At 34.6% G+C, this 20563-nt stretch overlaps 1 protein-coding gene across 1 annotated transcript; it reads left to right on the top strand.

Annotated features, from left to right (window-relative positions):
• Positions 1 to 7130: 7130 nt before the first annotated feature.
• LOC134236302 (rhodopsin, GQ-coupled-like) lies at positions 7131 to 8291 on the top strand. The gene has a single exon (XM_062718480.1). The coding sequence runs from the start codon at positions 7131 to 7133 to the stop codon at positions 8163 to 8165; it is 1035 nt and encodes a 344-aa protein (XP_062574464.1). The 3' UTR covers positions 8166 to 8291.
• Positions 8292 to 20563: the final 12272 nt, after the last annotated feature.

Here is a 20563-nt window from a genome sequence, read left to right as displayed (position 1 = left end):
GTATGAATAATAGGCACAGTTAGACAATCTGGGATTGATGGCATTCCTAGGGATTGACAACTAAGTGGGAATAATAGGCACAGTTAGACAATGTGGGATTAATGGCATTCCTAGGGATTGACAACTAAATGGGAATAATGGGCACAGTTAGACAATGTGGGATTGATGGCATTCCTAGGGATTGAAAACTAAGTGGGAATAATGGGCAGAGTTAGACAATGTGGGATTGATGGCATTCCTAGGGATTGACAACTAAGTGGGAATAATGGGCACAGTTAGACAATGTGGGATTGATGGCATTCCTAGGGATTGACAACTAAGTGGGAATAATGGGCACAGTTAGACAATGTGGGATTAATGGCATTCCTAGGGATTGACAACTGTTATGGGTCAGAATAACCCTAAATGCCAGCATAGATCAATAACACAATTTAAACTTAACAATAATTTATTTACAATAATATATAATAAGTATATGAAACATAAAGTACAAACTTAGCAAGAATCTAAAAATACATACATCAGAGTGTCCGTTGCTGCACACAAGGTCCCAGTGAAAATATATCCCAGTTATATCTCAACGGTGCTCATACGACAAAAGTATATCTATGCATCGAATTGACAGGGTATTTATACAGTAATATAAATCTAGAATATTCTAGAAATTGTTAAAACATGATATTACTGGAACAATCTGGACATACACAAAATTTAAGAATGTTCTAGATAAAATGACCAAACATGTTGACCACTCTGGAATGTTCAAGAAACTTAATGTTACTAATTATATACATAATGAAACAATACACATCTCACAACACCTCCCCCCTTAAAAAGTTTGAATGTCAATGAAAAACTTAAATTGTAAAACATGTACATTAATACAAAATCTAGTATGTTTACGATACTCTTGACAAGGCATCTGCAATAACATTGTCTTTGCCTTTGATATGCTTAATTGTTATGTTGTATTCTTGTAACAACAAACTCCATCTAGTCAGTCTTTGATTCTTGTTTGACAATTTATGCAAAAATGTCAGGGGGTTGTGATCAGTATACACAAGAATTGGATGCAAAGTAACATTCAAATAAACATCAAAATGCTGTAAAGCTAACAACAAAGCAAGGCATTCTTTTTCAATAGTAGAATAATTTCTTTGACATTTTGTAAGTTTCTTTGAAAAATAAGAAACAACTCTATCTACATTATCACTATGTTCTTGAAACAAAGCTGCCCCGATTCCAACATCACTAGCATCAACAGTAAGCTTAAATTGCTTAGAAAAATCTGGAGTTGACAGAACTGGGTTGCTCATAAGGACAGATTTGATTTTATGAAAGGATTTTTCACAGTCCTTTGTCCATTCAAAGTTAACCCTCTTCTGCAAAAGATTTGTAAGTGGACTAACAACTGAGGAAAAATTTGGACAAAATTTTCTGTAAAACCCAGCCATGCCCAAAAACCTCATTAATTCTTTCTTGTTTGTGGGAATCGGGAACTTTGAAATAGCTTCCACTTTAGCCATTATGGGTGTAACATTACCTTGACCTACTTTATGAGCTAAATACTCTACATAAGCATGACAAAATTCGCTCTTCTGAAGATTCACAGTTAAGTTTGCTTTAGCTAAAATGTCAAATAAAGCACGCATGATTCGGAGATGTTCGTCCCATGTGTTGCTGTATATGACGACATCATCAATGTAGGCCTCGCATCCCTCAAGGTCTTGAAGAAGGGAGTGAATCATCCTTTGGAATGTAGCCGGTGCGTTTTTCATGCCAAAAGGCATTACTTTATACTGGTAAAGTCCATCTGGTGTAGCAAAAGCAGATATTTCTTTTGCTCTTTCTGTTAACGGTACTTGCCAGTAGCCTTTCAACAGGTCAAATTTACTGACAAATTTCGCGTTTCCAATGTTGTCAATACAGTCATCGATTCTAGGTATTGGATATGAATCAGTTTTGGTAACAGAATTCACCTTTCTAACGTCTGTACATAATCGGTACGAACCGTCCTGTTTTGGTACAAGAATACACGGTGAGCTCCAATCACTTTTACGAGGTTCAACAATGTCATTGTCCAACATGTACTGCACTTCCCTTCTTAGGTACTGCAATTTTATTGGATTCAGACGGTACGGATGTTGTTTGATAGGCAGAATGTCACTCACTATGACATCATGACAAGCTGCATTAGTTTTCTTTGGAACATCCGAAAAGATTTGATGATACTCATTCATCAAGTTTTTTAAAACTTGTTCTTTTTGGTGAATGTTCAAATGTCCAAGTTTGGCATCAAAGTCAGCCAAAATTTCGGAGTTTTTCAAGCGGACACTCTGATTACAATCTTTCTCATTCATTTCTACACTCGTATCACTTTCAATACAATTTTGAACAGTCTTAGCATTGGCTAAAGTGGAAACTGGTTTTACAGAATTTCGGTCACACCTTTCAAAATACTCTTTTAACATGTTAATGTGACAAACCCGTTTCTCTTTACGTCGACCTGGTGTCTTAACTACATAGTTTACATCACTGATCTTGCTTTCAATTTCATAAGGGCCATAAAATCTGGCCTATAAGGGATGACCAGGAATAGGTAAAAATACAAGAACCTTATCACCTGGCTTAAACACCCTATTTTTGGCATCTTTGTCATACCACATTTTCATTTTCATCTGAGAACTCTTCAAATTTTCTTGTGCTAATTTACAAGCATTGTAAAGTTTTTCTTTGAAATCAGACACATAATCCAAAAGATTAAGATCACTAGTCTCAGTCAGCCACTTTTCCTTCAACAATTTCAAAGGACCTCTAACTGTATGACCGAACACTAATTCAAAAGGACTGCACCCAAGAGACTCCTGGACTGCTTCTCGTGCAGCAAATAGCACAAGATGAACCCCTTCATCCCAGTCTTTCTCATACTGATAACAATAGGTCTTCAGCATTGTTTTTAAGGTCTGGTGAAAACGTTCTAGCGCCCCCTGGGACTCAGGATGATAAACAGTTGATCTATATTGCCTTATACCCAACTCATGCATGACTTGCTGGAACAACCCCGACATAAAATTTGATCCTTGATCCGACTGAATTGCCTTAGGTGCTCCTACAAAACTGAAAAACTTGGTTAGAGCCTTAACTATGCTCTTTGCCTTTATATTCCTTAGAGGTATGGCTTCAGGAAATCGAGTGGATGTACACATAATGGTAAGTAAATACTGGTTCCCATATCTAGTCCTAGGCAAAGGTCCTACACAATCCACCAACACTCGACTAAAGGGTTCTTCAAAAGCTGGAATGGGTTGGAGAGGAGCAGATGGTATCTTCTGATTTGGTTTACCTACCATCTGACAGACATGGCATGACTTGCAAAACTTCGAAACATCCTTTCTTAGCTTAGGCCAATAAAAATGACTCAGAATCCTATTATAAGTCTTATTGATACCTAAATGACCAGCCATAGGTGTATCGTGAGCTAAACTCATGACATCTCGACGATAAGCAGCTGGGACCACTATCTGGTGAACAACACGCCACACTTCATCTGGAGAAGCGTCAGGTGGTCGCCATTTACGCATAAGGATGCCATCTTTCATATAGAAGCATTCTCCAACTTTAGTACCCTCTTCTGGTGGAAGTGCCCTCTTACTAAGTTGAATGATATCTGGGTCTTTATGTTGTTCAGAGAGAAAACGTTCTCGGCTGAGGATGTCCTTGCCTTGGCTAACTAGTGGATGCAACTCATCATCCTCACCACCAAATTTTGGAAAAAGTTCTTTCTTCTCTTGCTTCTTGATATTGTGTGGTTCCATGCTTGTTTGAGTGCCATCAAGGTCAGAAAAGAAAGTGTCATTCAAATCAATATCAGTAGAGGATTTCGTCTCGTCAAAGGCTTGAGTATGGTCTGCCTCCATTTCGCGTCTTCTGGCCATCGCTCTAGTAACAGCACAGGCTGGATAAATGTCATCATCTTCATCATCGCACATGACATTGGAAGTGATTTTCTCACATACTATAGGATCTGGTACAACTTTTCCACCAGCTAAATCGTTGCCTAGCAACAAAGAAATGCCTGGAACGGGAAGAGTAGGTCGAACACCTACGATAACAGGTCCAGTAACTAAATCTGACTTCAAACTAATTCTATGCAGGGGAACATCAATGACGCCTAGCTCCACACCCTGTAATAAAACTGACCCACCAGTAGAAGTCTGCTCAGACAAAGGAAGCACACCCTCTAACAATAACGTCTGTGCAGCACCAGTATCTCTCAAAATCTGGACAGGTTTTATTTCGCTAGAGTCACCGAGTGAAACAAATCCCTGAGACAAAAAGGGCTTATAATCCTCCATAGAATCAATAGAACTGGACTGTGAACCCTGGACATCAGGAGTGTCAGAACAAATGGAAAGTAAGGCTTCTCTATCACTTCTAACTGCCGCACAAGCGTGTGGTTGAGTTTTATCAAAATCATTTTTTCTCTAAAGTTTAAAGCATTCACTGATCAGATGACCTTTCTTCTTACAATAACTACAAGTAGGAAGCGACCCAATTCCAGATGATCCTTCAAAACGTCCTGGACCGGACTTATCAAATTTTCTGGTATTATGCATTTGGGATACTGACATTGGCCACTAAATTTTGCCATTTGTTCGGCTCTCAGGGCTATTGAGCAATGAGGGATCTTTTTTTCGTGCCAGCACATACTGCGACTCAGGACCTAGATTTACACGGTTATTCCGAAGTTATGAAATTATAACGATTGAATTAATATAAAATGATTGACTTTAATACTGATTGATGTACATTTCATATTAATGTTTGATTACCTAATATAAATAACACTTTGCGTGCGTGCCAATTTGTGAAAAACCGAAAAAAAACTTTGATGAATGTGTTTCAAAATAATTAACCTTCCCAATTTGAAATAGGACTTAAAAAATCTGTATAAAAATAGTTATTCGTACAATTTTGTGATTATATTTTACTAAAAATAATTTCACACATGTTTGAAATATTACATAGTTCAAAAGTATTTGTTTTTAACTCTAGTTTATCAGAATAACAAAGTGAACAAATTTTTTATCAAGATATTTTTAAATACCATAATGTATTTTCATAAAGGCATTACAATTTTCCAAGTAATCACAAGCTTGAGACACAGTAGGCGTTTTTAAGGGGGAAAAATTAAATTTACCTGGAAAAAAATTACAAAAAGAAAATTAAAAAATGATAATAAAAAAAATAATACAATTAAATTGCCATTCAAATAATGCCAATATGGTTTCATATCAATTTTATTGTACTGTTTAATTTAACATGAATATTTTATAATAAACCGTCGAAATCATTTTTCAACCTGGTTTTTTGTTGTTGTTTAACAGTTTTCATTCATATGCAGACGCCACCAGACCGTTCACGGTAGCTCAGTCGGTAGAGCGCTCGCTCCGTGAACGGGAGGTAGTGAGTTCGCATATCGGCCGCGACTGACCTAAGTCGATAAAAAAATGGGTAGCAACTGTTCCTTAGCCATGTGCTCGCCACTTGAAGTGAAAGTTGGGGTCCTTCTGATGAGACCTTAAAACCGTGGTCCCGTGTCACGGCAGGCATTGGCACGATAAAGAACCCTCACTGCTTAATGGCCCTGAGTGCCGAGTAAAGGTCAAAATTTAAAGCCCTTCATCGGTATGTATGTGGTGACATCTCTTTTTAAGTGAAAAATTCTCGAATGGGACGTAAAACAACGTACAATCAATCAATAAATCAGACGCCACCACTTGTCTGTTAAGGGAAGCAAAATTCTACCTGACTGAGGGTATTTGTCCATTGAGGAGTTAGGGATCTTTTTCGTGCCAATACCTCCTGCAATACAATACATTGGTTAATAGGGTGTCATCCGAATGACCGTTATAAATATTGAAATGTAAAATAAGTTGAATGAAATATTTGTATTCAAATGTAAGTCATGATTTCATCACGATTGTTAAATTCATCAAGTAGTTTTACTTTGGATTTGTTTAATCTTCAATAAAATCTTTATCAATTACAGTTTTTCCCATCTTGAACATTTCTTTCTAGCAAAATTTAAATCTTTTTATTTTCCCTTTAATGCTGAAACTAATTCATGTAATCCAGAATTCATCATTTTACTAACACTAGTATTAATGAAACATACGGAGAAATCGAACAGTATTCAAGATCAAAAGTCTATAAAACAATACAAAATATGAGCAGAGGAAACACGGTCCTCCAAAAACATCAGAAGTGGGATCAGGTGTCAAAAATGCAGTTTGAAATTGATTAACGCCCTGAGTGAGGCTCGAACCAAAAACTTTTTACTTTAAATGCACTGAACAGGTAAACCATAACACTTAGCTATCACCGCTACACACACCATGGATTTTTATAAAAGGACAAAGAAGCACCACATTTACACAATTTGAACTTTGGAAAAAGTTCAGTTTTTATGGTCTCTGAGTCTCTCTCTTCATTTTTTATAATTGTATATTCGTTTCTTTGAATTAAAATGCACACAAATGACGTTTCATAATCATGGAGAGCAGACCCAAAGATAGAAAAATTTTTTAGAAAAACGTGTTTTAAAATGTACCATTCTGTACCAAATGTCTGATCTAGCCAATTTTCAAGTTATTTTTCATCAAATCAAAACTCACTATCGGGAAATTATTTCCCTTTCCCATTTCACAGGAACCAAATAAATTAAAAATACGTTAAAATTCCAAGTAACTTATCGATAAAATTTACACTTTTCAAGTACGCTCAGATTCCTACCGAATGCCAATGAACAGCGCCCTCGTTCTTAAGAAAGGTGACAAATTCGGTTTCCTAACTTGGATAAATGAAGTAGGGGCATTGACATTTGTATTCATAATTCATTTGACCAGGTCATGTTGACATTCAAATTAGTGCTAAGAGGAAACAAGGGACCTATCAGCACAATCATCTCTGTTTGCTTATAAGCACATATGTTACTAAGCGTTTGCATGTATTTGTCATATTATCCATCAATGTTTAAATTTGTGGCTTCGTAAAAAATTACGATAGAAATCTTCTGATGGAAAAGTTGAAAAATTCGAATTTTTAATTCATTTTTTCAGTATTAAAAGATGAAAAATCTGACAATGGTGGTTTCAAATACTTCTACACAACTTTTCCAGAGTTTAGAAGAAGTCAATGCGTCAAAAGCCGAACAACGCCTTTCCACTGTTATCTTCCTGACGGTTTTAATTATCATTGGAGTAATTGGAAACACGGTGGTCATTATTGTGTATTCGCTTAAGTACCCACCGTCAACATTTCGACTGTACATCCTGACTCTAGCGGACATTGACCTTCTCTCCTGTATTTTCGCCATGCCTGTGGAGATAGTGGACAACGCCTACCCAGTTATGTTTTATAGTGAAGCCCTATGCAAATGTGGTCGTTTCTTTGGCAATGTTTTTAAGATAGGATCAGCTTTTGTTCTTGTTCTGATTGCTGCCAGCAGGTACAAAAAGATTTGTCGCCCGTTTTCAACCGCCACCACCTTACTTCAAGCTCGTCTTTATTGTGGAGCGACGATTCTTCTTGCCATCGCACTTTCTTGGCCAAATGCATTCGTCCAAGGACTTAAACACGTACATCTTCCAGGAAATATCACTGGATTTGATTGCTCTCTTGATGACGACATTGTGAATACTCAATATCCTTTTATTTATTTCACAATTATTTTTGCTGTAAATGTCATAGTGTTTCTGCTGCTCGCTGTTTTATATACCTTCGTTATTTTATCACTTCGGAAACACACCAAAAACCTAACGACTAAGAATCTGAATGAAAAACTGAACAATTCAAATCCCAGAATCACAAAACTTATGATTGCAATCACAGTTGCGTTTATCTTGTCCTATCTACCGAACTGCATTTTGGATGCCACTTCCACGTTCAATAGAGGCCTTGCTTTGCCACCAAGCCCAGTTGTATTGGCAACTCTACCGCTTTTGGCAAGAGCATTTTTTATTAACAATGTCATCAATCCTTTTATATACTTAGTTGGGGAGTCAAAATTCCGAAAAATTGTTTACCAGTCATTGAGATGGTTGTATTATACCATCTGTTGTCCAAAAGAGAAGCAAAATAAAAGCTTTGCCATCACTGATTAATTCTGATCACCAAATTTACAAGTTTTTTTCATGTGCCAGAATAAGTTTCATTTCAGAAGTGCTGAGCTATCAAGTATTCATAGACAATGTCATTGTCAACGTCTCAAAACGCTACCATTTCTATCCATTTATAATTATGCATATTCCTTTGATTGTAGCTCGAGAAATCAACCATACTTATTTCCTTTGTCAAGAATGACTCTTCCACAGTCATTTGTGCACAAACATGTACTATGGGAAAGGCGGAGAGGAATGAACTGGGAATGTGTTCTTAAACTTTTAAAATAACTACAGTCGTACCTTCATATGCAACCATCAAATTTTCCGGTATTATGCAACTGAAATACTGACTTTGGTCACTTAATTTTGTCCTATACTAGATACTCAGGGCAATTGAGCAGTGATGGATCTTTTTCGTTCCAGCATCTACTGCAACACAAGACGTAGGTTTATACGGTCTCATCCGAAGTTATGAAATTAAAACAATTGATTGAATTAATAAAGACTGATTGACTTAAATATTGATGGATGTACACTTAATATTAATGTTTGATTACCTATTATAAGCAACATTTTGTGTGCGTTGCAATTGTAAACAATCGATAAAACTTTGATGAACGTGGATCAAAATAATTAACCTTCCCATTTTGAAACAGGACTTCGAAAAATCTGTATGAAAATAGATATTCTTACAATTTTGTGATTATACTTTGTTAAAAATCATTTCATCCATTTTTTTCAAATGTTTTTATAATATAAAAATATTACAAACTTCAAAAGTCTCTACTTTAAGAATAACAAAGTTGAAAAAAATAATCTTTTATCAAGATATTTTTATTATACAATACAATGTATTACTTTAAGTATTACTTTAAGGCAATACAATGTATTACTTTAAGGCAATACAATTTTCCAAGTAATCAAAAGATTGAGACATAGCATCGCATTTTGAGGGGGAGAAAAAAATGAATTTACCTGAAAAAAAATTACCAACAGAAAACTAAAAATAAATAAATACATACAGTAAATATTGAAATGTAAATAAGTCGAATGATTTCATTATGATTGTTAAATTCATCAAGAACTTTTACTTTGGATTTGTATAATCTTCAATAAAATCTTTATCAATTTGAACATTTCTTTCTAGCAAAATTTAAATCTTTTTTATTTTCCCTCTAATGCTGAAACTAATTCATGTGATCCAGAGTGAGTTCATCATTTTACTTATACTAGTATTAATGAAACATATGGAGAAAACGAACAGTATTTAAGATCAAAAGTCCATAAAACAATACAAGAGGCCCATGGGCCACATCCCTCACCTGAGAAGCTTTGACCATTCTGTTCTTTACCAGATTTCCCCCTTGTAATACATTATGTATCCCCACCCTACCCCACTGATCATAATTAAGACATTTTGAAATCAACTACCCCAGGATCCTTCCATGTGCAAATAAGTTTCAGCTTTTCTGGCCCAGTGGTTCTTGAGAAGAAGGTTTTCAAAGATTTTTCATATATATTTTTATGTAAAACTTTGATCCCCCCATTGTGGCTCCACCCTTCCCCTGGGGGTCATGATTTGAACAATTTAAAATCTACATTACCCAAGAATGCTTCCACATAAGTTTCAACTTTTCTGGCCCGGTGGTTCTTGAGAAGAAAATTTTCAAAGATTTTTCCAATATATTTCTATGTAAAACTTTGATTACCAATTGTGGCCCCACCCTTCCCCCGGGGGTCATGATTTCATTTAGAATCTACACTATACCAGGATGCTTCCACATAAGTTTCAGCTTTTCTGGCCCAGTGGTTCTTGAGAAGAAGATTTTCAAAGATTTTTCCTATATATTTCTATGTAAAACTTTGATTCCCCATTGTGGCCTCGCTCTTTCCCCGGGGGTCATGATTTGAACAATTAAGAATCTACACTACCCAAGAATGCTTCCACATAAGCTTCAACTTTTCTGGCTCAGTGGTTCTTGAGAAGAAGATTTTCAAAGATTTTTCCTATATTTCTATGTAAAACTTTGATTCCCCATTGTGGCCCCACCCTTCCCCCGGGGGTCATGATTTGAACAATTTAATATCTACACTACCCTAGAATGCTTCCACATAAGTTTCAGCTTTTCTGGCCCAGTAGTTCTTGAGAAGAAGATTTTTAAAGATTTGTTCTATATATTTTAATGTAAAACTTTGATTTCCCATTGTGGCCCCGCCCTTCCCCCGGGGGTCATGATTTGAACAATTTAATATCTACACTACCCTAGGATGCTTTCACATAAGCTTCAGCTTTTCTGGCCCAGTAGTTCTTGAGAAGAAGATTTTCAAAGATTTTTCCTATATATTTCTATGTAAAACTTTGATTTCCCATTGTGGCCCCGCCCTTCCCCCGGGGGTCATGATTTGTACAATTTAATATCTACACTACCCTAGGATGCTTTCACATAAGTTTCGGCTTTTCTGGCCCAGTGGTTCTTGAGAAGAAGATTTTTTAATGACCCCACCCTATTTTTGTCTTTTCTTGAATATTTCCCCTTGCGAGGGGATATGTCCCTTCATTTTAACACATGACATTCGACCTCACCCAAGGATGCTTTGTACCAAGTTTGCTCAATATTGGCCCAGTGGTTCTTGAGAAGAAGTCGAAAATGTGAAAAGTTTACAGACGGACAGACAGACGGACGGACGACGGACACGACGGACAAAATGTGATCAGAAAAGCTCACCTGAGCCTTCGGCTCAAGCTAACAAAATAGGAGCAGGACAAACATGAATCTCCAAAAACATCAGAGATGGGATCAGGTGTCAAAAATGCAGTTTGAATTTGATTGATTTCTAATGATTTACCATACCATAAACCGGTGAAGGGCTTTGAATTTAAACTCGACACCCAAGACCATTGAACAATGAGGGACTTTTATCGTGTCAATGCCTACCGTGATACAGGGCATCAATTTTAAGGTCTTCTCTGACTTGCAATTTTTTTCTGATCACATTTTCTTTAAGTGTAAACGCTTTGCAAAGCTGCTAAGTATTTTGTATCTACTTAAATGTCAATGTTTGTTTGTTTGTATGTTGTTTTATGTCACTCTCGAGAATTGTTCACTCATATAGAGATGTCACCACTTACCGGTGGAGGGCTGCAAATTTTGTCCTATAATCGGGACTTGGGGCTATTGAGCAGTGAGGGATCGTTTTCTTGTCAGCATCTACTGCGACACAGGACGTCGATTTATACGTCTCATCCAAAGGACCAGTCTACCCGTCCCACATTGGGATTGGAACCCGCAACTTAAAAATGTCAGCAAAAAAAATCTTCACACTTTTGTAAACTCAGTAAATAAAAAAAGATCTCCATATGAGCTCATTATTTCTTATATTTAATTGACTGTTCGTTACCGCATATATTTCATTGATCGATGTTTAACAATGCAATACAAAGAGAAAACGAAAAGTATACAATCTCAAAAGTCCATTAAACAATACAAATTTTGAAGCAGAGCAAACAAGGACCTCAGAGGTGGAATCAGGTACCATGCAGGAGTGGGCATCCCCTGCCGACCGGTCAAATCCGCCGTGTGCTCCTTGTCATGATCGGGAAATAAAACGAAAAAATCTGTCGACAATTCGGTGTGTAAATACGTACTTGTCTGACAATTAGTATAAAAACGTCTGTCAGAATTTGACTTAATGATAGATTGTTTTCCTGGTAAGGTATCGACCATAGAACGTACGAAATGATGACTTTAAAACTGACTGCTGATGTTTTTGTTTCATCAACTTGTAAAATCACAGTGAAACACTCAACTTGTAAAATCACCTCTTAAACACACATTGTTTTTTTTAAAAAAAAAAAAGAAGATAGTATATATGTTTATTGGAAAAGATACAAACTAACTGCTTGATTGACATTTTCAATGAATATTATATTTTCAAGGTCTATACGATATGCAAAAGAGGATGTTCTTTGATCAAATTTTATAGAAAGGCTTAAAAACATGTTTATTATACAAATGTATCTACAATTTCATCTGAAGTCAATTTTAAGCCATGCAGAGGTTAAATACCGTTCATTAATATATTTCACTAGATAAGGTCGAACCTGACCATCGTTTTTTTGTTTAATAAATTGTATTTCATTTGAATCATTTGATTTGACGAAGGATTTGTCTTACAAGAGCTCTCGGCGGGTAATGTTTTATTCTCCATGGCATCTGATCCCACCTGAAATTTAAACACAATTTTATATTACTTGCATGGAGAGATGTTATCTTCATATTTTTTTTCAAGCGACAGAAAAAAAATTCTTTCGTTGCGTAACAAGAGATATATATGTTCTCAGAAATAACTATGTGGTAAACTATGAAGAAACAGATTTGTCATAAAATCTTTCAACAAGTGGATATTATCCGTGATCTTAATTTTTTTTCCGCGAAATCGGGTATAGGAGGTGTAATCATTTTAAACAATGGGACGGCGCATGTTGCCGGGTTAACTTTCATCTAGATACTGTTTTCTTATCACTAGCCAAGTAAGAATTTGGGCGTCAAAGATTAATGCGCTCATGACAACAAATTACCGCGGAGGTCTTTCATACACAAAAAGGCGTTCGATTTGCATATATTTTTCATTGGAAAGTTATGCATCTTCCTAATGTTCATAATGGTTATCAGAATTCGGAAAAGATTTATTTGTAAATAAATGCAAATTAGACGGAAACACATGCACACACAAGATTGATGCCATCATAATTAAGGGACGTATTAATTATCTTAATTACTTTCACATTCATCTTGTACATAAAATCAAATGGAATTATAAATAATGTAATGTAAAAATGTCTAAAATTTCGGCTAAAAAAAACTTCTTTTTTTTTTATTTTTGGAAGGTTTATAAGCAGAGACATGTTTCAAGAATACAGCTTAAGAGAACATAACTGTTGATCTTAATTTCGCTAAGTCATCAATATTTTACCACTAACTTCAAAAGGGGGGTGGGGGGCTAAAGGCTTCTTGACTCTGAAAAACATCGTTTTCTATGTGTCCAAATCTCTTTGTGTCACGGTACATATATTTTTAATTGTAGGGAAGATTTATTCCTCAAATAAAAATTATATAGGTAAACAAAAAGCAACCTGTTAACACAATATGAGACTACAAGTAACTAGAATTCATGTTTATTTTTTAACACATTTTTCATACAGATAAGTATTCCAAAAAGTTATTGCCATGAGTAATAAGTATCATAGATAAAATTACTAAAAGAAAACTGTGACATGTCCCAGTCAGATAATGCTCCATATATATTAGGGTAAAGAGGTAAAATTTACCCTGTCTATCAAATAGTCTAATAAAGAAAGGAAGTGGCTACAATTTTTAGAAATTTTAATGTTATTATATTCCCAAAAAGTAAGATTTCCAAGGCAATTGAACACTCCATTGTTTCAGTTTGTTCATTAACATATTCATAAACGTAAAAACTACAAAAAAATGAGACTGTTTCATATTCAATATGACTGTACCTCGATGAGAATTTAAATTCAATGTATTCTCACACATTTGATTTTATTTATACCCCCCCCCAAAAAAAAAACAACAACAAAAAAAACCCCAAGAAAATCCTGTTTATATGACTTCTCGCTCTCAATTTTCACACAAATGTAAAATAAAGAAAAAAATAGCATATCTGCATAAAATAACCAAAAAATTTAAAAATTTCCATGCTAAATTGACATAAAAAGATATCACCTTCAATTACCTATTTTCAAACTGTTTTCCCGTAGGTATTTAGAAATTTTACATTCGATAATAACGAAAAAATAAGGCTGCTTTTACTTACTCATTGCGTAACAAAAGGGATACATTTTTCAGTAAAAATACATAATGCGGAATTAGTCGTTTAATTTCTTTAAAGTTGCACATTTTGTGAATAGTGCAAATTAGAAAATTAAGTATATGGAATACTTTAATGGGAAATAAAGACAAACGTAGTGTAGTTACTAGTATTTGTTTTTAGAAATTATACTGAAAAATAATAACGCCATTGTGTCCTCTTTGGTACGTACCCAGTAGTGTTTGTCGTGTGATTTTAAACTTATTTGACAACCGTATAAATTAGGTTTAATAAAAATTTTAAATCCACAAGATACTGATGTACAAGTACAGTAACACATAATGCGCCGTTGCTTTATTCTTTTGTTTTTAAAGAAAGTTGCATACCCGATTTCGCGGATTCAACAGTTACCATTATACGCGATTTCACGAAATACGTTCATATTCTCTCCGACCTGAGATACATTCATATATTAATACTTCATCTGAAGATATATGAAAATTAATACATTGAACGATTTAGTCTTCTAGCTGATAGGCTGATGAAATTGAAATGCAAAGTAACAACAATACTAACATGACCACACAATATTTGCATCAAAATGCAAGCTTATCACAAGAGTGTAATAACTAAAATTTACTTTATAGAAGCGTGACAAAGCAGTGTAAACCCACGGTTATCAATGAACCGAAATACTAGTAGCCATGCAGGATTTTTTTTTAATGTTAACGTCTTTAAAGGAAATCAACAGGACGACATGTATTATTCAGAATTACCGAAAAACTGGTTGCACTTCACAAATTTAGACACTGCTCACATATGCTTTGCATTCCTTTTTTTACTGTGCCTTTTAAATTCCTTTATTTCAAATATGGCATTAAATTTATTTAGATCTCAAACCAGTAGCATACCTAACGAAAATTTACATCGCAGTTGCATCCAAACAGCGCAAATTGAGTAAAATAATCAATCAAATAAAACACATAGTGACCCAATTATGTTACAATTACAGCTGTTTTGAAAGCCTTAACGTTGAAAACCTTATTTCTCTTTAAATAAAAAAATACAGATGCAAAAATACCTTGAAGTTAAAGATGCAATCAATAATTATTTTGAAAAAAGCGTATCCTTACGCTTTGAAGTAGTTTTAAGGCTTAAATAAACTCATTCCTTCTCAATATAATTGGAGAGGATTAAGTAATTTGTGTTTGGGAGATGGGATAGTAACGCTTTTGTGTTGTGATTAGGACATATATTGAGCGTTCTTGTTTGGGAGGGGGATAGTATTGCTCTTTTGTGTATTGGGGAGAGAAATGCATGCCTAACGAACGTAAAGCAAGTAATAATTCATATCATAATCAATATTTTCTTTTGTGTGGGGATGCTTCGTCTTGCGGTACCCTTGCTATTATGAACAGTGTTCAGGAATGTATGTTATACACATACTCTCTTCTTCTATGAATTTAAAATTTTTACATATAACTTAACAAATCATATATGAAACTAAAGCAGTAGAGAAAAGTCTATCTGTTCAATAGTCAAAGTGAACATGTTCTAATAATACTGCTTAGAAATGCATTGTATTTATATCAGAATAGGGAATAACCTCACACTTAATGTGTGGTCTGGGAAATGACTTTTTTTGCAGGGACAAGCGGTAAATCTAGAGAAAATGTATACAGAACATGGCAAGAGAGAAAGATCTAATTTCCTCATGTAATATTCTTTTCTCATGTTAATGTATTCTATGTTAAGGTTTTTTGTCAATAACTACTAACTGAACAAATAAAAGTACTGTTTATTCTTTACGAGACAGTCAGAATGATAAATGACGTACATGTACATGTAGAATTAGTTTCAAAGACATATTTTACATACATATTCACCTGAGGCGGTCCCTTCTAAGAGATGTTGATTTTCTGTTTCATTTGTGTTACCAGTTGTCTCATTTTTTAATATAAATAAAAATGCCTTGAGTAGAAAACAGGTCATAATTTTCAGTGGGACATTAAGGTTTATGTAATTTCTCAGTTTTTCTAGCTGTGAAAAATAGGTGTACTTCAATAAAAGCAGCAGGTTCTTAAAGATATGGATGTATTAGCTAACCTTGTGATCAATCATTGGTAATAATGAATCTCATGTCTGTGATTATATGACATTTTATGAGTTTAAAAATTAGTAAATCTAACATGAAATTTCAAATGATTTTAATAATCTTTGACAGGTTCCATTTCACCACTAATGGTCCATGTCTTACACAACAGACTTCAACTCAATAAATAACCTTATATCCTCCCTCACCGAATATAAAGATCCTTTATTATAATTTAGATATTAAAAAAAAAATGCTGCTTGCTAGGAACTTTTATTTCATTTTGTTTCATATCTATATGTTACAATAAATATATATGTGGTATCAGGAATTTCAAGAAATCCCTGAATTTAAGAAATATATGAAATTTCAATTCTATTTAGGAAATACATATATTTACTGTTTTTCACTTAGGAAATACACGTTTTTCTGAATTTTACTTTACTTTTCTTGCTTCTCCATTGCAAGTGATCCCACCTCTGATGTTTTAGAGGTTCTTGTTTGAATGGACTTTGAGCTCAACTTATGTTAGTTATCTCCATATTTTTCAAATCATACCATTTTTTGGCCTTTGTTTTTTTTTAGTTCATTTCACTACGAAAAGTAATATCTACCTAATCAAAACATTCAGATCACGGCGTGTGTTATCTACAGGGGATGCTTAATCCTCCTAGGCACCTGATCCCGCCGCTGATATTTCCGAGGGATCGTGTTTATGCCCTTTTCACTTTTTTGTATTCATTATAGATTTTTTGCAATCGATCACTTTTCGTAAACTTTACCTTTTTCATCTACACTTTCAGACTATACAAGTAGCAGACATGCTCCGCCGAGGACTATCACATTAGATCAACTGATTATTTGAGGATAATAAGATTCTTCCGTTCAGAAAAAAACCTTATTTCTCTCTTAAGCTTAACCTATACGAAATGTTATTTCGTTTCTTTTTATCGATAGGCTTACCTTTCAGATAAAGTTAACATTTTTGAGGTGCGTTGCATACTGATTTCTGTGATAGTAGTTGACCTAATTGCTAGAAAAACGCAATCTTGCAAAAAAAGCAACGCGATTTCGTGTTACTGAGTATTTAGTAGAGTAAAAGTCACAAATTGCAAGCATGTTTTATATCATAATGATAAGATTAAGAAAAAAAATAAATACATAAAGCTTTTTGAGATTACAGAGTAAAATTGAACGACATCTTAAAGTGCTTTACTAATGCATGTACTTCCCAGAATACACATATCCATGGCACAAGCAATGAACCCATCGCCCTGTCCAGGAGAATATGATGTATTCAACACATATTCTTTGAGCTCTGATAAAACGATGAGGCAATAAACCTAACAATGTGGAACCAAACCATCATTTTGTCCATTCGGAAATTCACATTGAGAGAGCGTTTATATTCAATGAAATGTTGACAATTTAAATTATTTGCTTGAATCCAAGACCGCGTGCACTGCCATAGGTGAAGGTGATTCCCTTATCGCTGACTCGAGAATTGTGGTGGGCAGATTTATAATTACTCTGGGGTGCATTTCATTGACATCTTGGATTTCTGGCCAAGTGATGTAATTTTATGTTTTTCTTCTGTAGTATTTAATTAGTCACGTGAACAACGTCATACAGTTTAACATAATGTGGATTTTTAAGTGTGTAGGCTGCGACCGATCCTTTGATTAATTTTTCCACCAGAAAACACGTGTTGGTGTTAAAACAAATCATAGGAATTTGCCTTCCAGCTTGCACGGTAAGTGAAACTTTATTTAAGATAATCTCATGTTTAATCCACTTTTAGCAAGAGCAATTACAAAACAATGTGATCTTAAAACTAGAGCAAAGATTAAGCATGTTTTATGTTAGGTTTTTCATAAAACATTGTATGTAAACACTTGTCACACAATCTTTTTTAACAAGGTCAATGTCTCACAATATTTTACCCTGGAATACTTCAATAACCCTCTGAGCTTACTCGGTGTTTGACTTTTTAAACTCTACTAGAATCAATGAACATAAAAGATCAAAGTACTGTGTATATCTAAATCACTCTTACTGATGTAAAGTACTATATACAAAGACTATCGTGTTATATTTACATCCGGTACTGTAACATGTGTCAATAATATATATAAAATATGGTGCATAATGTCCCCAAACCTTTGATCATACCTGAACATAACGGTATCAGGTGTGTTCAGAAATGTTCAGGATGAGGATCCGTATTTACGTGTTGTTAATGTATTAAATTGCTTTATTTAATAACAATGGGTGGGATTACTATCAATGATTTTTGACGACAAATGAAATGTACATACACACAGAAAAGTCAATATAAAACCAACTAACAACTAGTGCTAATTGTAACGGGGACCGTTACAGATGTTCCCCAAACGCTCCCCAACTCCCTTTTATAGTCATATTCCCTGTAAGCGTAATTAAATAAGACAAACTCTATGCATTTGAGACTTTAACAACGTTTACCCAAAAGTGTACTATGTTCATTCAAATTTTATCATTGCACACTTACACATGTTAATGCATGTGCGTAATGACCATATCATATTGTCTACACGATCTATATATTTTAATATGCTAAATATCAAAGTATTTAATCCAAAAGTATAAAAAAAAAAAAAACGCTCATTCAAGTGTATTTTTTATTTTACCCATTTCACATGCATGCACGTGTATACATGAGTATGATGACCATACCTTCTTGTAGAAGTCCATTACATCTATCTATGTTCTAAATCTTACCCCATTTGGTTGAAAACCAAGGGAGTTATAGCTATTTAAAGTTTCAGCCAATCAGATTGCAGCACACGTACACGCACATGTATGCATGTGCATGGTAACCATACCTTCTTGTAGAAGTCCATTATCTATATTCTATGCTCCAAATCCCATCTTGTTTGGTTGAAAATCAAGGGAGTTATAGCTGTTTTAAGTTTCAGCCAGTCAGATTGCAGCGCAAGTACACGCACGTGTATGCATGTGCATGGTAACCATGCCCTGTAGAAGTCCATTATACTGTCTATTATGTTCCAAAACCCATCCTGTTTTGAGTTGAGAAAACCAAGGGAGTTATAGCTATTTGAAGTTTCAGCCAATCAGATTGCAGCGCACGTGCATACACGTGTTTTCATGATAATTGCTATATATCATGTTGTAGGATATCGTAATGCATGGCTATGTTGAAAATTTCAAAGGATTTCGTCAAAAAACAAGAAAGATATTGAGACTTTAGTTTCAGCCAATCAGAGCAAAGCGCACGTGCATGCGCGTGAGATCTTGCTATTTTGACCATGTCATCTTGTCTATACTACTAATATATCCTTACATTATGAGTTTCAAAGCATTTCATCAAAAAATAGAAAAGTTAAATCAATATACCTTATATTGGCCATTTAACGTGTTGCACGTGCTCGCTCTTGCAAGCACGTGCGCGCAAAATGACCTTCGTTCGGCAAATCTACATAACATCCCTAGTGACCCTAAAAAGGTTTTACCTAAGTCGGATGTGTAGTTTACAAGATCACTCAAAGACAAAATTTTCCCAGGAATAATAATAATAATAATAATAAGAAACAGAGTAAAAACAATATGTTCCCCAACTTCGTTTGGGGAACATAATCAATAGTGTAATGGAACAGCAATTCATTTCTTTTCACTTGAAATCCCCCAAATAATACTGAATATTTGATATTCCATTGTTGTATTGTGTATTAAATGGCAATCAACAATACACACAAATATAATATCATGAACGGCAGAGGATGGGAAGTGGATTCTGAGCAGAGAAAAAACAAAGCACCATAACGATTTATGCAATACTGTTGATTTTTTTCTTTAATCACAAATATAAACTTTTTCGACTTCATAAAATATATCATAAACTAGAGAGATTTATTTATTTAGACTGCATGGACTAACTGATGCTATGCAGAATTATTTTTCGATACACATATAACCGTATGTCACATATATTTTCTTAGTCTCCCTGTTTTGAGATTGTTAGGCTTAATCAAGAGATCAACTTGAGGTGATTCAGAGATTATTTTAGGCTACAAAGAATATATTATGATAAACAGACTTTCATTAGATACACAAACATCTTCGACGACCTTTTAGATTTTTTTCAGGCAGTTGATATTTTTGTCACAGAGATTGAGAGGGATTTTGCAATGAAGATTTTTATGAAAGTGTTTCTAGCTACAAATATTATCTACACTAATAGACTTTATAAAACTTTTTTATCATTTATATGTATGAAATATATGGAAATAAGGAACAGTATTCAAGATTAAAAGTCCATAAAACAATGCAAAAATAGGAGCAGAGCAAACATGAACCTCCAAAACATCAGAGGAGGGATCAGGTGCCATGGAGGAGTGAGTATCTCCTGCCAAACGGTCACATATGAATATCTTTTACGCTATTGTTGACGACATGTACAACAAAATGTGTTAGT

The sequence above is a fragment of the Saccostrea cucullata genome, unplaced genomic scaffold (genome assembly GCF_032062105.1).
Source record: "Saccostrea cucullata isolate Sc308-1 unplaced genomic scaffold, CSIRO_AGI_Scuc_v1 ctg3150, whole genome shotgun sequence".
Lineage (NCBI taxonomy): Eukaryota > Metazoa > Mollusca > Bivalvia > Ostreida > Ostreidae > Saccostrea > Saccostrea cuccullata.
This window is presented reverse-complemented; position numbering and strand designations above follow the sequence as displayed.